At 39.1% G+C, this 18,420-nt stretch overlaps 1 protein-coding gene across 4 annotated transcripts in view; it reads right to left on the minus strand.

Moving 5' to 3' along the window:
* Positions 1–248: 248 nt before the first annotated feature.
* The window catches only part of LOC6053441, a 769,747-nt gene continuing 751,575 nt past the window's right edge, over positions 249–18,420 (minus strand). For all 4 annotated transcript variants that reach the window (XM_038253396.1, XM_038253398.1, XM_038253397.1 and 1 more), the window contains exons 4-10: positions 12,226–12,428; positions 11,983–12,161; positions 11,743–11,918; positions 11,466–11,679; positions 7,744–10,050; positions 7,412–7,682; positions 249–3,089 (exon numbers count right to left, since the gene is read on the minus strand). In XM_038253396.1, coding sequence (XP_038109324.1) covers positions 3,078–3,089; positions 7,412–7,682; positions 7,744–10,050; positions 11,466–11,679; positions 11,743–11,918; positions 11,983–12,161; positions 12,226–12,428 — 3,362 coding nt within the window. In that variant the 3' untranslated portion in view covers positions 249–3,077. The remainder of the gene's footprint in view (positions 3,090–7,411; positions 7,683–7,743; positions 10,051–11,465; positions 11,680–11,742; positions 11,919–11,982; positions 12,162–12,225; positions 12,429–18,420) is intronic.

The following is an 18,420-nucleotide window of genomic DNA, read 5'->3' on the forward strand; positions in this document are numbered from 1 at the left end:
TTGCTCTCATTAACAACTCCACTTGGTTCCAATTTAAACAGCCTTCCTATGCAAATTTGAGCAAAATCATTTTAAGCTTGAGAAAAAATGTTGTTTTTCATATTCACAATTAAAGTATTTAAATTGATTTTAAAATATAGAATTTGTTCATGTAAACTAAATTATTTAATTAAACATTTTTTAAAGTTATTAAACTAAAAAGTATTTTTAAATTCTTAAGAAATAAACATTTGTTTGATGTTCAACTGTTCTGATTTTTACCATTACCCTCAAATTTTAACTGAATTTATTGTGTTGAGTTAATCCCTCATGAGTATACAAATAGAAGAATACTTTCAATTATGATAACTCAGTTTTTTTTTAATTTTAAAATCTTTTGCATAATAAATTATTATTATTTTATTTTTTTGAATGAAACCTTTAGAACCACCTGTTCACAGTTTAATACACAGATTTTGTGGCAAAAAAAATGATTAATTTTGCCACAGAAAATGATGAATTTCCATCAGTTTTTGATGAATATTCATCAGGTTCACATTTTTACACATTTTTTATGTAATGTTACTTAAGAATAGAGTTAATATTCAACCTACCAAATTTTCAGCATTTCAAAATTCAACTTTTTTTCTGTGTAAAATTCATCAGGGAAGGGTGACAGATTTTATGTCAAAAAATGTTTGATATTTCTGTATAATATTTAAATTTTCATCAGTTTCTAGTGAATTTTCATCAGGTTCACATTTTTTAGGTATGAATTACTCAAAAAAGGGTAACCAACCAAATTTCCAAACTTCCATTTTTTTGTGCTTTGTGTTTTTCCATATAGCTCTAAAAAAAAAATTACGGGTCCACGATCAAAAAATGAATTCAAACTTATTGGATTTTTTTTTCATGAATTCTTGATTATCTTAGATTAGTTTTGCAGTTTAATAATGATTTATCACTTGTTTTTTACACTTTAAACACTTTTTCTGTGAGTGTTAAATTTCCAAATGTAAAATAATAATAAATTGATAATTTATTTAAAAAAAATGCAAATTGATTTCAAAAACTTTTCAAATCAGCTAGCATCAATTTAAACCATGTTTTCAAATGTTTATCCCAGTCACATTAAAATAAAACAGCTTTGAAAAAGTGATTTGAGATTACGACCGATAAAGTACATAAAACTTTTGTGATAATATTTTTTTTTAAATTCTTGAATATTTTGAACTATTTAGCACTAACATTACTGAAACACTGCTCCAAGTTTCGTGTTACTTTCTACTTCAAAATGTTGAAAACTTGGCTATAATCTTTATCGGTCTGATTTGCTGTCTCACATTTTTTTTTAAGCTGTAATTTCAAAATGCAAAAACAAGCGATATTAAATAATGATATAATTATACCAATATATAATAACGACTTCTGTTCTGATAAAAATAATGTTGGCTTTTAATTGGTTTAATTCTTTAAGAACATTCATTTATGATCACCATGATATAGGATAAATTCATTAAAAAAATAGTTTGAAAATTCACAAAAGTACATACGAATATTAATTACAAGATTAGCATATATTTTTATTCATTATCATTTATAAGCTTATTCACAGTCTTTTTCAACATTTAAAAGGCGTTTTTAAATGCTTTCACGTACTAAATATTTGTTTGGAAATAGTTTTCCTTAAAAAAGTTTGCAAAAGTTGTTACATCAAGATGCATTTGAACAGTAAAAAAGTCATTTTGAATCATTATTGACTGTTAAACAATTTGAAATACATTTCAAAAATGTTCATGCTAAATTGGATTTTTTTTTATAAACTGGGTTCCTCTCCCCTAGACACACCACATCCAGTATTATCCGATATTTATCTTTGCACTGAGATTCTGATTTTTTTTTTCTCTTCTCCCTGTCCTCCCACAAACCACCTCTGGGGCAAGAACAAACCGAATCCCCCGATAATCATGTACTCCTCCGGCAGGTTTGATCGTCCCAGTAGTGTTTGCTTTCCGTTTTTCGCTATTTTTCCCTCGTGTGTGTGCCCGGAAAAAAAGCCCTGGAAAAGCCTGCCTTCCCTTCATTTTTCTTTTGTTTGCATTCTAGCGTTCGTCCCTTGCCATTGCTGGAGGACTCTCCACCACTGGGCGCTGGAGTGTCCTCCTCTTCAGGACTGGCCAAACATTTGGGCAGACTGCTTTCGCTCTGTCTGATGTGGCGAGGAGGAACTTGTGTCCTTTGCCTGTGGCTGGAGATATCCTTGGTAGGTAGTTGTACACTCAGTGTTATTAAAATTATCAAATTTAAGTAAATTTTAATTTTTTTGTTAGATATTGATGATTAGCAATTTTTAAGAGAATTTGTTTCAAATGAACAATTAAAGACTAATAATTAAACTTTTCAAAACACATTTTTTCAATCATCAAAGTGTGTTTATGTATGTACTTGAATGAGGTGGGTGCAAAGATTAAACAACCCCACTCCACCCACAGTTCCCTTCCTCAAAACCACCCCAGAATCCCACGTGGACCGCCGTGACCGTGGCAGCAGCAGCAGCCGGGTATTTGCCCTAAAGGTTAAAAATCAATGAATTGGCAAGACAAAGCAATCAAAGCATCGCGAACAAACATCGTCAGATGCGGAAAAATAATTATTTGGACGCTGCTGGAACAAGGAATAAAAAGGAAAATGAGCGTTACATCCTGCGCTGGAACGATGGAAGAAGGTTGGTAGGTGGTTTTTGGTTTCGTTTGAGGATGCTGATTAGCTTTTGCCTGCTCTGTGATTACGGCTGACTGACTGACTGACTGACGGTTCAGTATTGTCCTGTGACCATTATGACTTGGAACGATGTTGATGATTTCTTCTGCTGTTGGATCTTCTGAGTTGTGTTTTTTTTTTGTTTTGCTAATAAAACAGGTTGCTTGTGGTATTGGTTTGTCTGTACTTATTTCTGTATATTCTGTATATAGATAGAGTTTTGTGGGTGTTTTTTTGATTTTATACTTTTTCTTTTTACTTCATAATGCTTACTGTATAAAAAGTTTTAGTCTTTATTGCTTTCATTTGTGGTGACCAGTTGGTTGACGCTCACGAACCTAGGATGAGTTCTGAAATAAAAAGAGAAAAGACAACACAAATCAATTGTTAGATAAGTTAAGTGAGTTTATATCTAAGACTCTAGATAATTTAATGTAAGGACATGAAATAAGTCCCATAATTGTCATAATTCTCTCCGAATTCTGGAAATATATCGAATTTTATTTGTATTTTATGATATGGCACAAATACATAGGAAATGGTTTGAACCTTTCAAAAAAAATAGAAATAGACCATCACTGGACACTGTTTTTTTAAATCGAAAAACTATTTGTTTAGTTCGTGATCAAAACTTTAATTAGCTTCTTCTGGAAAATGGCGCATTTTTTTCGGAAAATCTATAAGGTACATTTCGATTGCACATTTGATGATCGATATCTATATATATAAAAAATTTCGACGGTTTTGTTCGAACGCGAATCAGTTCAATACGGAACGCCGGATCGAGGTGCTCTTTGTTGCGTTGGGTTCGTATAAGCCCAAGGAAGGTTCTTACGCCAAAAAGTTAAAACTTTGGCCACTCTGGAACCGATTTCGGAAAATCTGCAGATTGTATGGGAAAAGTCACGTAAAATCAAAATTTGATCAAAGGAGGCTGAAAAAGCTAAAAAATTAAAAACGTCAACAAACAAAAAAAGGCAGGACGAAGTTTGCCGGGTTAGGCTTGTAAATAAATAAATAAATAACCTGAGTTTTATTTTAACCTCGGCTAGGTAATCTTTTAAACGTACATAGCGCGGCAAGTGTTTCGGAATCTCCCGGGTGTACGTATCACCCCGTACGCGATCAAAAGTCACTCCAGGTTTGCGGTCGGAGTTTGGAGTCGGAGGACATCCGGTCGGGCCGAGGGTCCGTCGTCATTAAGGGCGTGAACTTGCCCTCCACCAACGAGTCCGTAGGAGAACAACGCCACGTTCTCCGAGTCAGGGGACGCAGCTGACCGGATCAAAGGACTGTGGACAGTCCGTAGGGCTGCACCGTTCCGGATCAACGTGGTGAGTCTGTAGGGGCCAGCCAACACACCGAGTAAGTGGACGCCACCGGCAGCTGTCTCAACACGTGGGCTGGGACGTGACTGAACGTCTCCCAGGATCGCCACCACGTGTACCAAAGACCTCACCCGGTCGGGTTGGAGGCCAAGCGGGCCCGCTTGACGCCGTTGCGGCTGACGAGGAGGTCGAGCATGTAAAGTTGGGTGAGATTTCCCCCCTCCCCCCCCCCCTCCTCGCTATTCTGTAAAATGTTTAAATATAAATCCCATTTAGTACCACTTAATTCTCTATATTTTTCTAACTTCGGTTAGATATGACCCTGAGAAACCTTAAAGTGGTTTCAATTTCGATTTTTTTTAGTTAGATTTATTTTGGAGAATTCTTTTGGAAAATGATTAATATTTTTGTAGCACAGGTGGTCATTCTTAATCTTCATGATAAATATAATAAAAAGATAAAATGGAATAATAATTGCAAATTAATTAAATCTCTTATCTGAATTTCATTTTCTGTATGAAATTAACGATATATCAGAACAAAAAAAAAATCAATAATTTAACTATTTTTACATTCAAACTTGAAAATTGGTATCCCAAAAGTATGTTTTGTAATCTTCTCTTGTGTTTTTTTCTCTTACAAAAAACAACAGAGAAATCTTTCTCTCTCATTCTAACAGTCACACTCATTCGCTCTCCTCCTTTTGTTCCACTAACCCTGCCACAAAGCCACAAATTTTGACAGCGCAGTTCAACAGGACGTAATATGTGATCGGTTCCAGATGGTCCTCTCGCGTTTTCTCATAGCTGTTTGCTGAGAGAACAAAAGATTCAGTGGTGAGAGCGCGTGAACGAGAAACAGAAGAGTTAAAGCGAGTGAGGGGAGACAAATGAAGAGAACTCGCAAACTATACTTTAGTGACGGCTGGTTAAACTCTCTGATATTTTGAAGCAGGAATCTGAAATTGATATTTTGTTGTCTTTCACTCTTTTCCAACACTGGTTTCGTGCACAGAAAAAAATGATGGCAACAGGAAATGATGACAGATTTTGGGTCAAAAATTATTTATTAACATTTTTTTTTGCATCAAGAACTGGTTAATTTTCATCAGTTTTTGGTGAATTTTCATCAGGTTTACATTTTTACACACTTTTTATGTAATATAAATAAAAAAAAAAGAGGTAATATTGATCAAACCAAATTTTCAATCTTCCAGAATTGAACTTTTTTTCTCTGTGTGGAAAAAAATCGCAAATTTTTATCTTCAATCTTCTCTCACAAATTGTTAAACTTTTCAACATTTTTAGAATAATTTAGAAAAAAAATATATTCATAAAAAAACGTTCAAACAAATTTAAAAATATTTGTTTCTCAGAGGGGTAGTTCGCTACGTTTTCGCAAATCCAATTTCCATTATAATAAACTCATTTGGATAAAACATTGTGGATGCATTTCCCATTTGGAAGAAAAATGCCGTTTTGTATCATTAGTTTTTCCAGACAAGCCTCAGTACAGTTTAAAGGGCTCTTATGACTATCAATATTTTGGTAAGGGAATTTCTGATCGAGTTGGTTCAGCTAAGTTAATGGTTCTAATTAGGACTGTTCAGATTAAAATGTTCTATGTCAACCAAATCTAGATATTTCATTTAACTTTTTATTAACTAAAAGTTGAATCCATAAAATATGTATGCTTTAATTTTATTTTTTATAAGTTTCAAGAGACTCAAAAAAGCATTTTTAAAACATTGAAAATATCCCAAATTTAATTTGGATGTATAACCGATTATGCATAACAATTTTAATTTCTATTTTCTTTCAAAATTATAATTTATTGTGCTTTGATAATAACGTAACAATTTTTTTCAATTTTAAAATTTTGAGCCGAAAAAGCGATAAAAATAAATTTAATTTACTTTACATTTTTAATAACTTTGAAAAATCCGAAGTATTGTGATAGAAATGAATTTTTAACAGATCTGGAACAAAAAAAAACAAACAATTTTGTTACACCCTACTGTAAATAAGCTAACTTCAGCATATCTGAAGTGTAATGTTTAAAATTGATAGTAATCAATTTGAAAACTTTTGCGCTTTAAAAAAATAACTTCAGGATTTTGAAAATACCTTGTAGGTACAGTTAATATTTGATAATAGTTTTGGATATTCACAAAACGCAAATATTAAAAATAATAATAATAAAATTTCTCATTTTTTTCTCACATTTTCGGAACACCCACAAATGTGGAACACATGTGTTGTAATTTGTTAATAGGCAAATTGCAACTTTCTTTCGAACCTACTATTTTAAGGACATTTTTTGCTATTTCACTATTAAACTAAAATACTGTTCACAAGACTATTTTATCACGAGCAGCAAAACACTGCCCCCAAATTTCCTAAAAAAACTTTTAAATGAAAGTAAAAGCGAATAATTGTGTTATAATTTTCTATTAATTTTTGAACATTGAATGATCTGTTAACTGTTCCGAATACGGGGGATGACTGAAGTTAAGAAGTGAAAAAAATGTGAACAAGAACAGCACTTTAAATTTTGAAGTCGACGTACTAATTTTGTTGCTCTGTGTCTATTAGAGTGTAACAAAAATGATTTTGGCGGGCATTCAGCAGCTCAAATCCAAAATATGAGCTTGATTGTAACAGGAGCTGGCGCTCCGCCCTTCATTTTTGGGTTTAACCAAAAAGATTAAATGCTTGAGTGATATCATCGGTGCCGCCGGAAAAATCGGCCCCAGCAAAATCAAACTGTCGCGAGGTGCGACGCATATCTTTTGCCGGGGACGATTTTTCGAAAATGTCAAACTTTGAAGGCCTCAGCTCCAGGGAGCTCCTGTCAATGTTATATATACCAAAAGATGCGGGATCAGCCTACACGCCCGTGATGTTTTGGTAAACGCATTGGCAAAATGCCTCAAAAGTGACATTTTGAAAAATCTTTTACGGGTTAAATCCCATTTAAAATTGAAGGGCGGAGCGCCAGCTCCTGTTACGTCCAATCAAGCTCATATTTTGGATTTGAGCTTAGTATGCCCACCGGAACAAACCCTTGAATGCCCGCCAAAAAGTCATTTTTGTTACATCCTAGTGTCTATTCTCACCAATATCAATCAACACTCTCAACATGTTGTGCAAATACGTGGCTAAAGTAGCTGTTGAATAACACCCGATGAGTCCCAATTTGTTTGAGATAACGGTATTTTGTAATTTTAACATAATATCTAAAACATTTTAATTTGATAAAAAAAAATTATGGAGAGTTGTCAAAAGAAATATGATTGCAATATTTATGTTTTAATACTAATCGAATGACAAACCTCCACCTACCTTGAACATAAAGTGCTGACCCTGCGCCTCCTGCGGCGAGCTGCCACTCTGGTAGCCCGGACTGGGCGACTCGGCGTTCTCCGGCACGGGCGTAATGTTGGCGTAGTTGGCCGAACACGGCAGCAAGCCCCGCAGCTGGGACGGCGTTCCGACGGGATGTTTCCCGTCCACTGCGCCTCCGGGCTGGGTGAGCGCCAGGATGGACCGATCGATGTTCTGGTACTCCTTGCCGGACCGGGGCCGTAGGGTCGAGGTCGCCTGCCGGATGTGTCTGTTGAGATTGCGAGGTTAGAATCTGGAAACATAATTATTGAGTGTGAGCGGGGACTTACCTCATTCCCTCGGGCGTATCGGACGAGCTGTGGCTGGACAGCGACAGCGTTTCAATGTAGTCGGACATGTCGGAGGTTCCGCTGCTGGTGCTGCGCGAGTCGATGTACGGGGCGGTGGTTGTCGCCATGATGTCCGGACTGCCGTACGCCTTCGACTTGGGTGGACAGATCGGGACTTCGGCTTCGGCGGAGGTGCTCTTCTCGGGGACACGGATCTTCTGGAACTGGAATGTCAGCTCGCGAAGTGGGTCGAAGGATTTGGATCTTCGTGGGAGCGAAGAGTGAACGCAGCTTTGCGCTGGAAGTATGTGCCGTTGGTGCCTCCGTGCGGACATGGCGGTGGTGAGCGGGAGTTCGAACTCGGTGAAGTCGGTTCCTCGCTGGCGGAGCGAGCCGGTGGAGACGCCGGAGTCGTTGGAGCTGGAACTGTCCCGATTGCCGGCTTTGCAGGGTACACTTTCGGATCGTCGGATGTACACGGACTGGGAGTTTTGACTAGGGTTGGTGGAGGCCGAGATGTCATCTTCCGCGTCGGCGCTGGCCGTCGTTGGACAGAGGTCGGTCTCTCGGTGGACGCATGGCGAGGAGGATCGTCGGATTTCGGAGTGACGGCTGGGAGATGGATTCTGCAACGTTTCCGTACTGGGCGAGGCGGTTGCGCTAAGTGGGCTTTCGGCTTCTTCACCGCCGTCGTCGAGGAAGCGGGAAGATTCGGCGGACGCGGATCGCTTTCGGGGCGAGAGCCGCTTATCACATGGCAGGAGATCACTGTGATCGAGCAGTTGCTTGCGAGTGTACGGACTGGTGGTTGCTTTCAGCATGGCACTTCCTGGAATTCGCGACTCGTCGTCTATCCGCTTGCGGCTGCGATCGACGGCGGGTCCGCAAAGACTTGGGTTGCTGGCGGATTTCTCACCGATCATGCGGCTCATTCGTTGTTTCAGGAGATCGGACTTGAAGGGAAGTGGAGGGGCGGTTGGAGACGATGGGCGTGGTTCCGCTTCTATGACGGTGACTGGCGCAGCTGGAGACATTGGGATGTAGCCGGGGAACTTGGACTTGTTGTGTGCCGGTTCCATCATCATGTAGTTCTCCTGTGCCTTATCCTGTGTTTCCACCTTCAAACTGTCCGCTTCGGGGGTCTTGGCGTTGGGATGGCCACATTTGTGGCAGATTTTGACGTCTCCTTCAAAGTCCTGCAGCGAGAGACCAGCTCTCTGGAGGACCTCCTTGGAGTTTTCGTAGTTTTCTAGGGATTTCTCAAACTCCAAGTTCATGTAGTTTGCTGCCTTCTGATCACTGGGAAGCACTTCAACGTCCTCGTAGTTGTCATAGTTCGACTTCTTGTCCTGCTCACTCTCATTCTTGTCACAGTCACATCCTCCTTCGAGCCGCTTTCGGATCTTCTTGGTCATATCTACAGTTGCGTATATGGCGTTATCGTTGCTTGCGTCTACCACCGGCATCTTTCCCTCCCCGCTTAGCTTAACCTTGTTGATTTGTACACCCGTATTCTCAATTCCGTTCCCTCGCTTGCACAGCGGCAGCGAGATCCAGTTGTCAGCCCAGGACATTACCCGGTTGCAGGTACAGTCGACTCGCGGCCCATCCGGCAGCTCCTTTTCCCGCTTTGGCTGTTCGTCCCCTCCGTTGAGACACGCACAGACGACCTTGTTCAGCGAGAGGGGCGTGTCGTAGTTTCCGTAGTTGCCGACGTCCTTCGAACTGCTGCCGCTCGCCGCCTCTTTCGCCAGGTACTCTTGTATTTTCTTAGGTGTATCGTAGTTCTCCGCCGCGCCCTCACCATCGATAGCTACGGGGAGTTTCGGGATGTCGTAGTTTTCGTACGGACCTACGTGACTCGTTTGGGGGGACTTGCAGGTCATCATGGCCGAGTGGAGTGGGGCGGTTATGTGGAGTGGGATTTCCTTTGGTTTGGGAGGTCGCCCGGGGGCACAACACTGACAGGGGGTGGTCGACCGGTTGTGCATGCAGGTCAGCTGACTGGCGGGAACCTTTTCGTACCACGATTCCTGACCCTGGGGACCGCAGCTCTGCTGCCGGGGGATGGAATACTCGGAGTTGTTACTGCTACCGTGCGAGCACAGGCTCATCCGGTCCAGGGCTGGTGTTTTCGAAATGTGCGACTGGTTGATGTGATTGTTTTGCTGTTCGGTGATCGTGTGCCATGCTGGAGACGGGGCTACCGCGCCGGGTGTTCCCGTCACCGTAGAGCTGCGGCTCATCGAGGGCGCTCCCAGCTTGGAGATGCAGCTCATGCAGCGCTCCAGGTTTGCCACGGTACTCCTGGAGCATGGGGGGAAGGTCGCGAACGTTAGATATCTTCCGGAGTTGGAACTTGGAGTCGGATCAAAATCGGGTTCGAAGTCAAAGTCGGAGTCAGATTTTCATTCAAGGTCAGTTGGAGTCGGAATCAAGATCGGATTTTGGTCAAAATCGAAGCCAGATATTGATGAAGTTGTGATGAAGAAGTGGAGTCGGATTTAAAGTTGAATCAAAATATGAAGGAATCAGAGTTGGATTCTGATTAGGAGGCGAAATCAGTCAGACCATTTCAAAATCCTGATTTGAAATCGAATCTCAAATCAGAGGTCGATTCAACATCGGAGTTGGATTCTAAAGTTGTAATCAAAGTTGGGTTCTGATTTCTGATTAAGAGACGAAATCGGTTTGGAGTTGGATCCGAGAGACCAGTTCAAAATCCTGATTTGAAATCGAATCTGAAGTCAGAGTTGGATTTGACATTGGAGTTGGATTCTGAAGTTGGAATAAGAGTTGGATTCTGATTAAGAGGCGAAATCGGTTTAGAGTTGGATCCGAGAGATCAGTTCAAAATACTAATTTGAAATCGAATCTAAAGTTAGAGTTGGATTTGACACTGTAGTTGGATTCTGAAGTTGGAATAGTTGGATTCTGATTAAGAGGCAAAATCAGTTTGAAGTTGGATCCGAGAGACCAGTTCAAAATTCTGATTTGAAAACGAACCTTAAATCGGAGTTGGATTTGACATTGGAGTTGGAATCTGAAGTTGGAATCATAGTTGAATTCTGATTAAGAGGTGAAATCAGTTCTGAATTAGATCCAGGATACCAGTCTGATTAGAAATCGAATCTAAAGTCGGAGTTGGATTCGACATTGGAGTTGGAATCTAAAGTTCGAATCAGAGTTGGATTCTGATTAAGAGGCGAAAACAGTTTGGAGTTGGATCCGAGAGACCATTTCAAAATCTTGATTTGAATTTGTCGGAGTTGGATTTGACATTGGAGTTGGATTCTGAAGTTTGATTAGAGTTGGATTCAGATTAAGATGTGAAATCAGTTCGGAGTTGGATACAAGAGACCAGTGAAATTTTAGTTAGTTCAGGATCCTTATTTGAAATCGGCTTTCAAGTTGGAGATGGATTTGACCTTTGAGTTGGATTCTGAAGTTGGAATTAGAGATGGATTCTTATTAAGAGGCGAAACAAGTTCAGAGTTGGATCCGAGAGACCAGCTCAAAATCCTGATATGAAATCGAATCTTAAGTAGGAGCTAGATTTGGCATTGGAGTCGGATTCTGAATTGGAGATTTAATCAAAAATTGGTCAGTTTTGGAGTTGGTATCGTCAAGGTCAGAACCAAAATCATATCAACAGTCGGTGTAAGATTTGCAATCTTTTTGAAGTCGGTGTCATCAAATTTCGGGATTCACCATTGACTTACCTTGGAAACGAGTCCATGTCGTTGATACTGTCGTGCCCCTCGGACACAGACGCCGTATCGCCACAACCATAGTTACTGTCGATATCCCGTGACTCGGTCGACGGCCAGTACGCCGTCCGGCAGGTGCAGTTCGAGTTCTCAAAGTGCACCGTGCAGATCTCGTCGTTGTAGTTGGTCATCCGGGACTCCGCGCCCTTCCGCGGACTGTCGAGCGCTGTAAGGGACAAAAGATCTGTAGGCTCGAAATGATCAACGGAAGTCGTCGCCAACACCCTACCTGCAATCTTTCGCGCCGCCGCTCGCTTCTTGCTGGCCAGCTTGCCCTGCGAGGCCATCTTGAGCGTGTGCGTGATCTCGTCCCCGATGTCCGTCACAAACACATACAGACCTTCGCCCTTGCCGCAGCTGGAGCCACCCTCGAAGCAGAACCGGTTGTCCACGACGCCGTATCGTCTGCAGATTTGGAATTAACCAATCAGTACAAGGGGGTTTTGGAGACCCTAAGGGTGACACCTACCTGAGATGTTGGATGTTCCACATGCCCGTTAACCGCGGCGGGACGCCCGTCGTCAGGCAGAACCGGTGATCCTGGATGTGCATTCGTGCTGGTCCCGTCGCCAGTTTGGCTTTCGGTGGCGCCGACGAGACCAGCACCAGGTATTGCAAGTCGTCGCCCAGGTTGTTGGATATTTTGACCTGAATGTAACGAGGTGGGGTTGTGGTTGGTCCGAAGAACTTCAACGCGAGTACGGGTACTTACCTGCCACTGTATCAGTCTTTCTCGGGTGTCGAACGCCAGCACCACTATCACGTCCTGGCAGATGATGGCGATCGTGTTGGACTCCTTGTCCAGCGTGAAGCCGGACTCGACGCCCAGGAAGTGCTGCAGGGAGAGGGACGCCTTGGTTTGGCCGTTCTTGTAGCGATCCTTGGAGTCGCGGTACAGCTGCAGGTGCAAACAGTCTGGAAAGGTGGAGAAGAGAAAAGAGTTGTTGATTAGTTACGTGCTCAAATGATCAATCCAATATATCTGAAGTTTGTTTGTCGCATTAAAACAACTTACTAAAAAGACAATATCTAACGCTAGACTTAGCCGATCAAGCTCATATTTGGGGAGAACATGCCTAAGATCGTTGACTACCAACTGTCGCGGTTGTTTTTTGAAACAATAAACCAGGGCTGCGGAGTCGGGTCATATTTCAAACGACTCCGACTCCGACTCCGACTCCGGCTTTCTCAGATTAGCCGACTCCGACTCCGACTCCGGCTCCGGCTTTCAACAAATGGTTGGCTCCGACTCCGACTCCGACTCCGGCCTACCAACTCTAGCCGACTCCGACTCCGACTCCGACTCCAGCTTCCAACAAATGGTTGGCTCCGACTCCGACTCCACATATTTTTAAATGTTTCAAAAGTTAGTTAATTATTATTAGTTAATTATTTTTAAAACATTGATAAATAGAATTATTTAAATACTCGCTAAGCGTCATGTTTTTCTCAAGAAAAATAAGTTCGAATCACAAAACGGAAAAAAAGTTTCTAGGTTACAAGTTTTATACGTTATGGAAACAGAAATCAAAAAATATCTTCAGTTTTAGAGGCATTTTGAGAAGAACAGTTTTGTAAGTAAATTTGGATTTATTTGCTTAACCTCAAATTTGCAAATAATTTATTCAAAGCTAATAAATTTTAATATAAAATTGTTATTTTTGAATGAATAATTAAAAGAAACCTGGCCTTAAGAGCGAGTTTTTCACCGATGTGAAACAGGTCGTACCGAGGTGCTCCAATTTGGATGAAACTTTCAGGGTTTGTTTGTCTATACATAAGATGAACTCATGCCAAATATGAGCCCTCTACGACAAAGGGAAGTGGGGTAAAACGGGCATTGAAGTTTGAGGCCCAAAACACATGAAAAATCTTAAAATTGCTCGCATTTCCGTAAAACTTCATCAATTCCAACTCTCTTAGATGCATTCGAATGGACTTTTGAAGCCCTTCAAAATGTGCTATAGACATCCAGGATTGGTTTGACTTTTTCTCATAGCTTTTGCAAATTACTGTTAAAAATGGATTTTTTAAAACCTTAATAACTTTTAGCAACAGCCTCCAACACCCATACTCCCATAGGTCAAAAGTTAGGGAATTTCATGGACTATAAGCCTACGGTATTAACTTTTTGGCCAATCGCAGTTTTTCTCATAGTTTTACGATTTTTCTAGAACAAACATTTTACAACGTTAGTTTTTGCCCTGTATGCCTCCATAGCGGCACTTTTTGGTCTCAATTTTGACATATTCGGAATCCTCAGAAAATTTTACATTAGATTGAGGTGTTAGAATTTTGAATTTGATTGGAAAAAATGCCAATTAGAATAAATTAAAATATTATTTAGAATTTTGTCGGATTAGGGGTAAAACAAGTTTTCGCCTACTTGATGCAGCATTTGACGTATTGATCATAGGGTAAATAAGATCTTTTTCTTTTTTCAAAAATCTTTTATTTAATTATTTTTTAAATCAAAATTACAACTCCAATACTTCTAACTTACGTGAAATTGTCCGAGGATTCCGAATATGACAAAATTGAGACCAAAAAGTGCCGTTTTCTTGGCCTACAGGGCAAAAACTAACGTTGTAAAATGTTTGTTCTAGAAAAATCGTAAAACTATGAGAAAAACTGCGATTGGCCAAAAAGTTAACACCGTAGGCTTATAGTCCATGAAATTCCCTAACTTTTGACCTGTGGGAGTATGAGTGTTGGAGGCTGTTGCCAAAAGTTATTAAGGTTTTAAAAAAATCCATTTTTAACAGTAATTTGCAAAAGCTATGAGAAAAAGTCAAACCAATCCAGGATGTCTATAGCACATTTTGAAGGGCTTCAAAAGTCCATTCGAATGCATCTAAGAGAGTTGGAATTGATGAAGTTTTACGGAAATGCGAGCAATTTTAAGATTTTTCATGTGTTTTGGGCCTCAAACTTCAATGCCCGTTTTACCCCACTTCCCTTTGTCGTAGAGGGCTCATATTTGGCATGAGTTCATCTTATGTATAGACAAACAAACCCTGAAAGTTTCATCCAAATCGGAGCACCTCGATACGACCTCTAGAACAAACCGAGCAGAATCTACAAATACTGCCTCTTAATGATCTATTGAACATAAAAATTCAATTTGCTTACTTTCAGGCTGACATTTATAAAAAGCACAGTGAGAGGCACCTTGTTTTTTAAATGAAAATTTTAAACGAAACATTTTTTTTTGTTTTTTTTTTTAAGACGTACATGGACATCACGCCATGGCTGAAGGAGATTATTATTGCAACTCAATGTATCTAAACAATTTCTTCGTGGAAAGGACGCTTGAGAGGTCCGTTTCAAAAATCTGTGCCTATAAAAATATTTTACCCTGGAAATTTTTAATTTATTTTAATTTTAAAATTCAATATACATTAAAAAGGAGGCGCACGAAATATCCACAAATATCCACAAGTAAAATATTTTCTAGGTCACTAGTGTTTCATTTTTTAAGGTGATTGATTTGCAATGATAATAACCTTCCGTCATATATTGGCGTGGGACATACAGTATGAAAAATTCTTACCGGTTGATAATATTTTGATTTTGTTTTTTTTTAATAATATATGAAAAATAAATTAAAATCCTATATTTTGTTCTATAAATTTTCTGTTAGTTCATTTTTGTACTGAAATCTTGAGATTTGTTCAACGATAATTTGCAACGATATCAAAATAGTTTACCTAAAATCAACATCAACATCAACATTCAATGATTATTTCAAAATTAGTTGCAACTTCTTTTGATATTTTTTGTTAGTTTCAATTATTTTAAATGCATCACTTTGATTTTCTTGTACGCAGTTATAAACAAAATGCGCATGTTGAGTTCCAAGTAAGACATTGTTATTATCATTATCGTTGATTATTTATTACTGTCAGTGACTCTTTTTTGATTTCCAAAAACAGTGATTACAATTTTTAATCTTTTTATGAACCTCGTAATTATTTCCTAAAAAATGATTTAACTTTAAACCTCCAAGACATTCGCTATCGGGGTAAAAGATGAACTTTTTTCAGAAAGAACTGGATGAAATTTGGTCAAATTTGAATTGAAAGGGCACATAAATATAGGCAAAAGGAAGAAGTCAAGAATCAATTAGATATGTCTGACTACATAACCAATATTTTTCATTATTTTTTAAATTATGATACTACATATTTGGGTAAGAGGTTATCATTTAGTGATTATAGTGAAATAACACAATTAGAGCTTTCCAATCACAATAAAAAGCTTCAAAAGTATAATGGCATCTGATAAATCTCTAAAAAAATGAAAAAAATGGCGACGCAGTGCATGCGACGTAAAAAATAATTAAAAATATAAGAGGTTTTTAAATTATGCTGTTCTATAGGAAATACTGAACAATAAAAAAAACATATTTTTTGTTGAATTTAAGATAACTCCGACTCCGACTCCGACTCCGGGTTATCAGAAATCTTCGGCTCCGACTCCGACTCCGACTCCTGCTCTTAACATTTAGCCGACTCCGGCTCTGACTCCGACTCCAGCTGTTCGAGTTTTGACGACTCCGACTCCGACTCCGACTCCGACTCCAGGTCCCCAAAAAGACCCGACTCCACCGACTCCGGCTCCGACTCCGACTCCGACTCCACAGCCCTGCAATAAACCGTAATCGAGAAGTCTCGATTTTAAGTTTTACCTCCAAGTCTTGCCCTTATCCCTTATAAAGAAAGATTTTTATTTTCTTATTTTCTTTAACATTTAATATTTCAACAAAACTTTTCAGTAAATTTATATAATTGTGTAACACCTTCAACACAGCTTATACCACTCCAATCCCAAAACTTCTAAACTGTCATTAAATTTCATAACGACTGCTCATATTAAGACTCTCCCCAGGACCTGCAGATAAAATCTAGCTGCGGAATGAGCCCCGGACATAACTGCAACGTTTGCATACCACTCGGGTGGTCAAAGATCATTTAGATGGTGTTCCAAAATTGTACGGAATGACGCCCTCCCACCGAGTTTTAGCTACATTAGACCCGAAACCTGGGAGCGCTCAGGAAGGAAGAGCTCCCGGACGACCCGGGAGCGAACAGTTGAACCGCAATTATAATCGTCATCTCCTCGCCGGGCAACTCACGACGGCTTGCGAGATTCGTGTCACAATGGCCAAATGTTATCTGGTCCGGTCCGGATTCGGGACAATCGCTTGAATTCATCATCATCGTCCTCGTCGCAGTCGGCGGTGCTTTCGACGACAACGTGGCCATTTTGGAAAGCTCTTCCTGGCGGCGGCTATTCAACTCTCGGCAGTGGCCACATGCTGAGCAGGTGAATGTCTGTCTGTCCCTCCTCCCTGGAAATGCTCTTTTCGGACGACGATGGGGCAGCAGTTTTTGTGGTCATTGCGGAGAGATGCCCGGTGGGGACACGGAATGGACGGAACGTGACCGGGATTGGGAGGGGGCGTCCTCTGACCAAAACACAGAAAGAAAGGAAAACGGACACACTCTCGTAGATTATTTCGGCCGGAGGCGGCCTCCCCCGGATTAAAAAGATAAACGTTCACGCATTAATTCCCAATGTAGCCATTTTAATTCATAGCGGGATGTGGAAGGGGGGGAGGGGAGAAGAAGATGTGCTTTTTGGGGGAACCCCCTCAACTGAGAGCCGGTGGAAGCAGTGGGGAGCTTTTTCTGGACGATTTGTTATCATTACCAGATGTTGTCTTTGTGTAAGCTCTGATTTACGATTGAGTACGCCGCCGGAGAGAAGGTTTTTGTCACTGTTGTTGTGGTTTGCAAAACAAAACTAGATTGTTTCCATGACTCCATGATTCAAACATAGTCAAATAACAACATATTTAAAATAACTTATGGACGTAAAATGATTGAACTTTGATGAAATCTATTATAAATGATCAAATTATCAATTAAACGCATAATTAAAATTAATTTTTTTTTTAAACGCAAGCACAACGAATATATTTATGATTTAAACAACGGTGCTGGGTGTTATGTTACAGACATGACTATTATGACAAAGACCATTGTAACATGATGTGTACACTTCAAGGTTGTTAACGTCATTTTTAAATCTTTCTAAAATCGAAAAAAAATATGTTACATATTTTTTTGAAAATGTTATAATAAAAATTGTTCACAAAACGCCGTATTTTTTCGACAGTACTCAAATTTCATAATTTGCAATATGGGTATTAAACGAAGCAAAATGTTGTAGGCTTTTTCAAAATTGTATAGTTTTTCAAATGAAAAATACTAAAATTTTCACAAAAATCCGATTTTTTTTCGAAAATACTCGAATTTTTAAGATTTACAATATGGGTATCAAACGAAGCGAAATATTGAATGCGTTTTCAATTTAAAAGAGTTTTTTTTGCTGAAACTTAAATTTTCACAAACTACCGTATTTTTTTCAAAAAAAATCAAATTATAAAATGGTTGAACTAAAATTTGGATGCTATTCACTTTATCAGAGTTTTCTTTTTAAAAATACTAAAATTCATAAAAAATACTCAAATTTTCTAAATTTTCACTATGTGTATCGAATGAACCAAAATTTGATGTGCATTTTCAAATTATTAAAGTCTTTTTTGTAAAATACAAAAAAAATCAAAAAATACCGTAATTTTTCAAAAGTACTCAAATTTTCATAATTAGAATTATGGGTACCAAACGAAGCAAAATTTTGAATGCTTTTCACTTTTTTATAGGTTTTTTAAATACATTTTTTTTACAAAATACGGTATATTTTCAAAAATACTCAAACAAACAAACCAAAAAAAACTCTAAAAAAAACGAAAATGCATACAAAATTTCTTTTCATTTGATTTTATTATGCCAATTATAAAAATTTGAGTACTTTCGAAAAAATACGGATTTTTGATTTT

Source organism: Culex quinquefasciatus, chromosome 2, assembly GCF_015732765.1.
Source record: "Culex quinquefasciatus strain JHB chromosome 2, VPISU_Cqui_1.0_pri_paternal, whole genome shotgun sequence".
Taxonomy (NCBI): domain Eukaryota; kingdom Metazoa; phylum Arthropoda; class Insecta; order Diptera; family Culicidae; genus Culex; species Culex quinquefasciatus.